The sequence below is a fragment of the Camelina sativa genome, chromosome 15 (genome assembly GCF_030686135.1).
Source record: "Camelina sativa cultivar CO46 ecotype springtype chromosome 15, ASM3068613v1".
NCBI lineage: Eukaryota > Viridiplantae > Streptophyta > Magnoliopsida > Brassicales > Brassicaceae > Camelina > Camelina sativa.
The window spans coordinates 16,225,847-16,236,796 of NC_141894.1; the positions used below are offsets into that span (position 1 = coordinate 16,225,847).

At 33.5% G+C, this 10,950-nt stretch overlaps 1 protein-coding gene across 1 annotated transcript; it reads right to left on the reverse strand.

Annotated features, from left to right (window-relative positions):
* Positions 1-6,057: 6,057 nt before the first annotated feature.
* On the reverse strand, positions 6,058-8,624 carry LOC104747017 (rho guanine nucleotide exchange factor 8-like). The gene is made up of 7 exons (XM_010468581.2): positions 8,189-8,624; positions 7,985-8,101; positions 7,735-7,889; positions 7,573-7,647; positions 7,206-7,478; positions 6,812-7,132; positions 6,058-6,693 (listed from the first exon to the last, which is right to left on the reverse strand). Exons 1-7 carry the CDS (start codon positions 8,445-8,447, stop codon positions 6,316-6,318), a joined length of 1,578 nt encoding a protein of 525 aa, XP_010466883.1. The 5' UTR covers positions 8,448-8,624; the 3' UTR covers positions 6,058-6,315.
* Positions 8,625-10,950: the final 2,326 nt, after the last annotated feature.

The window sequence follows — 10,950 nt, forward strand, 5'->3', positions numbered from 1 at the left end:
GATCCAACAATTGTATTTCTTCGTCTTACCCCTAACTTTCAATGTTTGCACTTATTAGTTTTCACACCTTTCTGTTTCACACATTTTTGTTTCACACCTCTTTATTTTCGCACCTCTTTGTTTATATATATATATATATACAGATTTTTATGAACTTTGAAAAAAAAAATTATTCTTTGAGTATTATATTATTAATGATTTCACCATTTGTTAATGATCTCAAAAGTTGCATAAGTTTCAATCCTACACTTGTGTTTCTTCGTCGCACCTCCATCTTTCAGTGTTAACACTCGTTAGTTTTCACACTTTTTTGTTTATATAAAGTTGCAATGTTTTGATCCAACAATTGTATTTCTTCGCCGTACCCTTAGCTTTCAATGTTTGCACTTGTTAGTTTTCGCACATTTTTGTTTCACATCTCTTTGTTTTCACACCTTTTTGATAATATATATATATATACAGATTTTTTATGGACTTTGAAAAGAGTTTTTGTTTTTTGAGTATTATTATGATCTCACCATTTGTTAATGATCTCAAAAGTTGCAAAGTTTCGATCTAACAATTGTGTTTCTTTGTCGCACCCCCAACTTTCCATGTAGGTACCCGTTAGTTTTCACATATTTTTGTTTTACACCTCTTTATGTATATAAAGTTGCAATGTTTTAATCCAACAATTGTGTTTCTTCGTCGTATCCCTAGCTTTCAATGTTTGCACTTGTTAGTTTTCATACCTTTCTGTTTCACACATTTTTGTTTCACACCTCTTTGTTTTCACACCTCTTTGTTTTTATATATATACAGATTTTTATGAAATTTGAAAAAAAATTTGCTCTTTGAGTTTTATAAATGATCTCACCCTTTGCTAATGATCTCAAAAGTTGCAAACTTTCGATCCAACAATTATGTTTCTTCGTCGCACCCCCAGATTTCCATGTTGGCACCTATTAGTTTACACACTGTTTTATTTTACACTTCTTTGTTTATATAAAGTTGTAATATTTTAATCCAACAATTGTGTTTCTTCGTCGTACCCCCAGCTTTCAATGTTTGCACTTGTTAGTTTTCGCACCTTTTTGATTCACACCTCTTTGTTCACACATTTTTGTTTTACACCTCTTTGTTTATATAAAGTTGCAATTTTTTGATCAAACAATTGTGTTTCTTCGTCGTACCCCTAGATTTCAATGTTTGCACTTGTTAGTTTTCACACCTTTTTGTTTCACACATTTTTGTTTCACACCTCTTTGTTTTCACACCTCTTTGTTTTTATATATACACAGATTTTTATGAACTTTGAAAAAAAACATTGTTCTTTGAGTTTTATGAATGATCTCACCCTTTGTAAATGATCTCAAAAGTTGCAAATTTTCGTTCCAACAATTGTGTTTCTTCGTCGCCCCCTAACTTTCCATGTTGACACCCGTTAGTTTTCACATGTTTTACACCTCTTTGTTTATATAAAGTTAAAATCTTTTGATCCACCAATTGTGTTTCTACGTCATACCCCTAGCTTTCAAAGTTTGCACTTGTTAGTTTTCACACATTTTTGTTTCACATCTCTTTGTTTTCACACCTTTTTGTTTTTATATATATACCGATTTTTTATGGACTTTGAAAAGTTTTTTTGTATTTTCAGTATTATCAATGATCTCACCTCTTTGTTTTCACTCCTCTTTGTTTTTATATATATACAAATTTTTATGAACTTTGAAAAGAAATTTTGTTCTTTGATTATTATTAATGATCTTACCCTTTGTTAATGGTCTCAAAAGTGGCAAAGTTTTGATCCAACAATTGTGTTTCTTCATCGCACCCCCAACTTTCCATGTTGGCATCCGTTAGTTTTCACACCTTTTTGTTTTACACCTCTTTGTTCATATAAAGTTGCAATGTTTTGATCCAACAATTGTGTTTCTTCATCTTACCCCTAACTTTCAATGTTTGCACTTGTTAGTTTTCACATGTTTTTGTTTCATACTTTTTGTTTCACACCTCTTTGTTTTCACACCTCTTTGTTTTTATATATATACAGATTTTTATGAACTTTGAAAAATAATTGTTCTTTGAGTGTTATTAATTATCTCACCCTTTGTTAATGATCTCAAAAGTTGCAAAGTTTCAATCCAACAATTGTGTTTCTTCGTTGCACCCCTAACTTTCCATGTTGACACCCGTTAGTTTTCACATGTTTTTGAAGCTGTGTGGAATGCTGTTAGGTTTACAAATCAAGCAAAATCTTGGGCCCCTCTTGTGTGGCACAAAGCTGTCATCCCAAAGCATGCTATAAATTCATGGCTATTTATACTTAATCGCAACCCTACTCTTGATCGTTTGTCTACTTGGGGAGTTGATATTGAGTTAGACTGTCTTCTTTGCGGTTTGGCTCATGAATCTCGTAATCACCTGTTTTTTGAATGTGCCTATTCTGCTGAAGTATGGAGCTTGATAACACAAAGACTTAAGATATCATCTCCTCTGCTTCTTTGGGATCAGATTCTTCTTTGGATGCCAACAGCTTCAGCATCAAAACACACAAATCTTGCTCTCCTTCAAGGTTGGCAGGGTACTATCTATGAACTGTGGAGAGAGAGAAATAGGCGATTCCATGAAGGTCTTTCAGTCTCTCCAGCTTTAGTAGCAACAAGCATCATTTCCACGTTGAATAACAAGTGTAGTTCATTGATGCAATTGGGTTTGAAGCGAGGGACCTCACTTCTTCAATGTTGGACCTGTTAAATTTCATAACAAGCATTAGGCTCTGGTTGCTTCTTCCTCTTTTCAGTCCTTGTTTGTTTTATCCTTTCATCCTTCTAGCTTTTGCTAGTCTTCGTTCTTACTTCTCTGTTTGTAATCTGGTTTTATCCTGTAAACTTAATATTTTATTTATTTAAGAAAACCCTTTAACAAAAAAAAAAAAAAAAAAGTTTTCACATGTTTTACACCTCTTTGTTTATATAAACTTACAATCTTTTGATCCAAAGATTGTTTTTTTTCGTTGTACCCCTAGATTTCAGTGTTTGCACATGTTAGTTTTCACACCTCTTTGTTTTCACACCTTTTGTTTTTATATATATTTTTGTTCTTTGAGTATTATTAATGATCTCACCCTTTATTAACGATCTCAAAAGTGGCAAAGTTTCGATCCAACAATTGTGTTTCTTCATCGCACCCCCAGCTTTCCATGTTGGCGCCCGTTAGTTTTCACACCTTTTTGTTTTACACCTCTTTGTTTATATAAAGTTGCAGTGTTTTGATCCAACAATTGTATTTCTTCATCGTACCCCTAACTTTCAATGTTTGCACTTGTTAGTATTCACATGTTTTTGTTTCACACTTTTTGTTTCACACCTCTTTGTTTTCATATATATACAGATTTTTATGGACTTTGAAAAAAAAATTGTTCTTTGAGTATTCTTAACGATCTCACCCTTTGTTAATGATCTCAAAATTTGCAAAATTTCGATCGAACAATTGTGTTTCTTCGTCGCACCCCCATCTTTCCATGTTGACACTCATTAGTTATCACACCTTTTTGTTTTACACCTCTTTGTTTATAAAAAGTTGCAATGTTTTGATCCAACAATTGTATTTTGTCGTCGTATCCCTAGTTTTTAATGTTTGCACTTGTTAGTTTTCACACCTTTCTGTTTCACACATTTTTGTTTCACACCTCTTTGTTTTCACACCTCTTTGTTTTTATATATATACAAATTTTAAGGACTTTGAAAAAAAATTTTGTTCTTTGCGTATTATTAATGATCTCACCCTTTGTTGATGATCTCAAAAGTTGCAAAGTTTCTATCTAATAATTGTGTTTCTTCATTGCACCCCCAGTTTTCCATGTAGGCATTCGTTAGTTTTCACACCTTTTTGTTTTTACACCTCTTTGTTTTTATAAAGTTGCAATGTTTTGATCCAACAATTGTGTTTCTTCATCTTACCCCTAGCTTTCAATGTTTGCACTTGTTAGTTTTCACACCTCTTTGTTTTCACACCTTTTTGTTTTTATATATATACAGATTTTTATGGACTTTGAAAAAAAAATTGTTCTTTGTGTATTATTAACGATCTCACCCTTTGTTAATGATCTCAAAAGTTGCAAAATTTTGATCCAACAATTGTGTTTTTTTGTCGCACCCCCATCTTTCCATGTTGGCACTCATTAGTTTTCAAACCTTTTTGTTTTACACCTCTTTGTTTATATAAAGTTACAATGTTTTTATCCAACGATTGTGTTTTTTCGTTTTACCCCTAGCTTTTAATGTTTGCACTTGTTAGTTTCCGCATTTTTTGTTGCACACCTTTTTGTTTCACACCTCTTTGTTTCACACCTCTTTGTTTTTATATATATACAGATTTTTATGGACTTTGAAAAGAAATTTTGTTCTTTGAGTATTATTAATGATCTCACTCTTTGTTTATGATCTCAAAAGTTGCAAGCTTTCGATCCAACAATTGTGTTTCGGTGTCGCACCCCCAGATTTTAATGTTGACACCCATTAGTTTTCACACATTTTTGTTTTACACCTCTTTGTTTATATAAAGTTGCAATGTTTTGATCCAATGATTGTGTTTCTTCTTTGTATCCCTAGCTTTCAATTTTTGCATTTGTTAGTTTTTCGCACATTTTCGTTTCACACCTTTTTGTTTGCACACCTCTTTGTTTATATACAGATTTTTATGGACTTTGAAAAGAGCTTTTGTTCTTTAAGTATTATTAATGATCTCACCCTTTGTTAATGATGTCAAAAGTTGCAAAGTTTGATCCAACAATTGTGTTTTTCGTCGCACCCCCATTTTTCCATGTTTGCAGCTGTTAGTTTTCACACTTTTTTGTTTTACACCTCTTTGTTTATAGAAAGTTGCAATGTTTTGATCTAGAATTTTTGTTTCTTCGTCGTACCCCTAGCTTTCAATGTTTGCACTTGTTAGTTTTCGCACCTTTTTCACACCTCTTTGTTTCCACACTTTTTGTTATATATATATATATATATATATATATATATATATATGTGTGTACAGATTTTTATGGACTTTGAAAAGAGTTTTTGTTGTTTGAATATTGTTTCATACCTCCAAGTTTTAAAAATTATGAGTATTATTCTCTTTAAATTTATTAATCAACATGATTCACTCATCTTCGTTATAATTTGGATTGTTTTATTTATTGATTCTTTCTTCTAACTTTTGTTTGGGTCGTTTTCCATTTATACACACATGATCATGTCTTCCAAGTATTAATCTAGGTAATTGATTGTGATTTCTAATTTTTCATCGATTTATTTTTTTAATCAATTTGGTTGGTTGTAACTATGAGCTCTTTCTTCCTTATTCTCTTATTATTTTTTTATAAATTTCGATAGAATAGTGATTTGAATTTTGTTTTATGTGAATATCTTTCAAAATTGATTATCTGACTATGATTCAGTAAACTTAGATTTATATATCTTTAACATTATTCTCTTATGGTCACGAAATCGATTTTTCATTTTATATATACAATAAATATTTTATTTAACTAATTTGGTTGATTAATCTTAGTCATTATTTATGACTTTTATACTATACAGTTAAAAAAGTACCATAAAGTTTTCATTCGAAATGTGAATTGACAATGTTAGTCATTTTATGTTTTTCGCACGCACCGACATCCTAGTATATATAATAATATGATAATGCTTTTTCAATAATTTAGCTAAGGTTAAGATACAACAAGCTTTTGGTTTTTGGATATCTACTGATCACCTCAACTTTTACCCGTTTGTTTCATGTAAAAAATTTATCTATTAGCGATCGAAAAAAATAAACAGTTATAAAGGATTTTGAAAATTGTACTTGTAAGGATTTAGTACATAATGTTACAAATCTTTGCAATATATAATTTGTTAACTAAAATGAGCTACATTAAGATTTTGAAAAGTTTCAAGTCCTATGCCCTATGGTGGGATTGGGAATGATAAAGTTTTGCTAGGAAAAGAGCTTAGATGCTCAATCTCCACGAGTAATGCCCATAAGGCCGTACCAAACCCAAACGTATTAATTAGATATCCCACTATATTGAAAGTCAAGAAAAGATAAATTAGAGAACATTTAAAGATTATGGAACAACCACAAACATGTACAATTGAGATAGTTATCTTCTTTTTAAAGAGTTTAAAACCCCTTAAGCTAAAAGACTTCCCTATCCGAGTAAAGAAAGACGGAAGGAAGGAATGGGGTATGTGATATCAATTCATTTGCTACTTTGCTTTCATCCTTTTTGCCTATCTACACTTTTATATATGTTCTCTATTAAAGTATATCTCATATGGTTAATTAATGTCTATCTTTGGGGCTTCTAAAGCCGTTCAAATTCTCTAACTTCTCCAAGTATGAGAGCTTTTTCGGCGTAAGATTTGGCGATTTAGTATGTTTATCGCCGCCTTTGGAACTATTATCGTTCCAACCCATGAAATCCAACAAAGTCTTGGAGTAGTGCGGGTCAAGCTTCTCGGTTTCTTCTCCCGAGTTGGAAGATCCCGCTGACTCGGAATCCGTCTCTGTTGTTCTCCCACCATCTGATGCTTCTTCGGATGAACCCTGCTTTCGTGCCAATGAATCTGTGTAAAGAACATCTTCTATCCTCGACATCACTGTGTAAGCCAAGCTCTCAAGTATCCTCGAGTAACTCTCCAAAACCGCTTGCCCAATGTCCTGTGTATTCATTAAACCAATCATTACTTCAGATTTTGTTTCTTGTCATTCAAGGCATATATAGTAGATGAGGGCTCAATCTCATGGTTAAGAATTTATACGTTGTTTTGCATTTTACCTTGTTAAACTGAATCTTGGAGATGTCAAGGGAAGATTGAGGAAGACCGGGGAATTTTTGTTTGAGCAAGACCAAGATCGTCTCAGCTCTCTCTTCGAACAATTCTCTCTTCTCCAAGCTAACTGCTGATCCCCAAGAAGATTTGCTGTCCTTTGTGTGAAGCTTCCTCTTCCATATCACAACAGATGCCTCAATCCTGTTCTTCAAATCCAACACTTTGTGCTCTGTTGACAAGTCCAACATCGACAAGAACTGCTCTGGATCAAACCATTCCTCTGTTATGCTCTTGTAGATCGAATCCCCGAGGCTGGCTCTTCCGTTCTGTCAACAAGTATCAAAGCTTAGAAGCCATTTATGTAGAGATAAAATGAAAAATGTAATTTGATTGATTTACCTTTGGGAGAGAGTCGATGTAGCTCTCGGGTATTGCCATTTCTGAGAGGACTTGAGCATTGATAGCCATTGCAGCTTTTTGAACTTGTGTGACTGAATCTTTTTGGAAGTAAAGCATTCTCCGAGACGGTTCAGATAAACCTCCAGGAGGAACCTTCACAGGAGGGAGCCACCACTTGTCGTTTGACCGGTCATTCCTCGCTTGCTTCCCTTCTTCTGAATCTCTCGAGACATACCAAAACTCGTTGTGTCCTCTGAAATTGTCCAATGTATCCTGAAAAATGTTATCATCATCATCATCATCATTAATCCATCAAACGCTAGAATATACAGCTATATTCAATACAGATCCAAATGGAGACACTTACGATGAGCATGGCATCGAGTTTTCGAAGAGCTGGAATGTTCATAAGAAGATCACCTCTTTGTCTTGTCACCATAATCTACACAAAAAAAAACACAATAAACATTATAAATTATTCGAGAGAGGTCGAACATTAATGTATTTTGGTTCTTTGGGAAATCCGAACCTCAGTGCAAACTCCTTCCTTGCTCGTTTGCTGAGAAGGAACAAACTCGACAATGTGATCAGTCACAGACAATAACCAATCAACCTCTTTCCTCCACCTTGCTTGTCTATCTTGCGGCATTGGTTGTAGCTTTGTTTGTTCCCCGAATATTGACGCTGCACATAATATCATCGTACCACCAACACAATCTTTAGAAACAAAAACTCTCATAGTTACTTGTGGAAGAAGAAACATGAAAAGAAGATATTACCTGCAAGATTTGTGATGGCATTGGAAAGTGCCAGAGCAGAAGATACGCCTTTTCCACCACCGGACATATCTTCTCCAAGAAGTAATTTCGCGAACCTGTCTTTCATCATCTCCATATCTACAATATTTTTTGTGAATATTAGGGTTTCTTTTTAAAGAAACAAAATATTGGAAAAAAAAAAAAAAAGGAAAAAAAGGTGTAGACCTGCTTGTTGTCTGTCGGATCTTTTTCCGGGCCGAGTAAGAGGGGAAATCATGGGACGGCTGCTCTCTACGGGACTTTCTGCGAAGCTGTCGGAGTTTTGGCTTTCAGGCGTGCTGGATTCGACAAGATGAGAATCTCCGTTCTCCACGACAATGGTTTGAGATTGTTGTTGTTGTTGTTTCGTCGTAGATGAATCAAACATTCTTTTGAAGTTGAATGATGTGGAAGCGCTTAGTCTTCGTTCCAACGCTGCAACCATGGTACGACAACGTTCGCTTGTTTTCTTGCCCCGCAAGTTAAACCCCTTTATGCCTTTAAAATCCAGCTGAGCTAAAGATGATACAACTCTAAGATTTTTGTTAAACGCATTAAGAAAAAGAAAAAAAAATCTGTTGTTTGGTTTGAGAATGAAACAAAATTCTTGTGAACAAACGTTTGTCTTGGATTTTTAAGGAATTAAAAGCATTTCAAATAAGAAAATAGTAAATCAAAATTTAGGAAGTAAATCTTTTTTTAGGATTCGTTATCTTCTCTTTTTTTTCTTAGAAATAAAAACTGATGGTTTGTGGTAAAAGTGACGTCCCACGAAGCACGGAAACGACAATAAAACTCCACAACTGATTCAACTTTCTTATGGGAGACCTACGTACCACTCATCAAATAGAGTATTTAGTTATCCCGGCCCAAAATTATGTCTTGCGATTTTTCGAGTTTAGAACTTAAATAAAGTTTTCGTTTATTTTTCGCTTTTGAAATTACCTTTGGTTAGCGTCGGAATTGGTCAAACTATTATCTAGAACAGTGTATTATATAGCCTTGTCTCTTGAGGGATGCAGATTCTGCTTTGCATTGAACAAATTAAAGACTAATGCTGCCTCTACCCTAACTATGATGAGAGGCAGGGACTACTACTACTAGCTGAGAGAGGCAGGGACTACTACTTGCTGCTCCAAAGTGACTACATCGACTCACTCTCGCGATCTGGATACACACGTCTAAGCCTCACTCCTCGCGGATGCATCACCTTGGATTCTTTAAATGCATGGGTTGAATTCAGCCCAATTTTATAGTAGAAGACACAAAATAAAGTTAATTAAGCCCAAATTCTACAAGTTTTTAACACTACACTAATTAATCTAATTGTGTTGAAGTTCTACATATAGAGTCCAAACTCCAAATTATATTTTTACGTTTTGATAATTACTAATAAGGCCCAAGATAGTAGATGTGTAGATCCAAATTAGTTTATGGTAATATCTAGATGAAACCTACTGTTCCATTTTTCTTCTATCCTTGTTACGACCTTTCCTAATGACCAGCATTAAAAATAAGTTCGAGATCTTTATGGTAAATCAAGTATTCAGTGAGCAAAGATTTTATTTCTCCTAATAGGAATTAGCAGTTAGAGATTTATAATCCTTTCTTCATAAATCATTAGTTTTCTCGGTTCCAATATGTCAAAACAACAATATACCATCTTCTTCTTTTTGCTTCAAGTACTCAACGTACGTTAGATGAATTATCCGTGCACACTAGTGTTTTAGTGTCCCAATCGACCTCGTGAATGAATTGTGTTATTATTGTTTTTAGTGTGCTGGATTCATGGATTAAAAGTCCATGCACTACAAGAAAACACGCCTTTTGCGAGGAAAAGTTGCGACGGAGGACAGCTATCGCAAATTTGCAGTGGATTTGCGACGAAGATACGAGAAAACAAAATACCTAGCAAATCCCTCGCAAAATTTGCGAGGAAGTCCGTCGTCGCAAATCCACTGTGCAATTGCGAGGCATTTACAACTAATTTGCAGGAGATGTCACATTCCTCGCAAATCACTCGCAAAATTGCGAAAACAGAATCAATAGCAAATTTGCTACGGACATGCGAGTGAATTGTGATAGCCATAGCAAATGAATTACAAAATTAGGAAATTACTTTTTTATAAATATTACAAAATTAATATAATTATTCTGAAATACATTTCAATGTTTTCATATATAAGATGAATTATTCTGAAATACATTAGTATTAATGATTAAAAAGTTGATAGAAAAGAGTATGATGAGACATTAAACCTTATAATATACTTGAAAGTTAATTTTACTAACTTTTCAAATTATTTTGATGGTTTTTATAAATTAAATATACATGGTTGCGACAAATTTGCGACTAATTTGCTATAGTCGCAATTCTATCGCAAATTGCGTAAATCATAGCAATTCCCTCGCAAATTACAACTTCAAACCCTAAACCCTAAACCCTAAAGACTAATTACATTAATATTAATGATTAAAAAGATGAATTCAAGACTTATAATCAAAGATAGGACAGTGCAACACAAAATATTTGGAGAATTGGACAATTTTTTGGAATATTTGTCAAATATATGTCTCAATGTAATGAACATATAGGAAGATAGTTAGAAGATAGTTAATGATTAGAGGAAGATGCAAAATTGGACAATTTACGACAAATATTTGATGATAGAAAAGAGAATGATGAGCCTATTGGACCTTATAATATACTTGAAAGTTTATTTGACTAATTTTTTAAACCATTTTTGATGGTTTTTATAAATTAGATATTCAAGGTTTGCGACAAATTTGCGAGGGACTTGCTAGTTGTATAGCAAATTACTCGCAAATCCATCGTAAATTTCACCAGTCATAGCAAATCCCTCGCAATTTAAACCCTTGAACCTAAACCCTTAAGACTAATGACATTACTATTAATGATTAAAAAGATGAATCCAAGATTTATAATC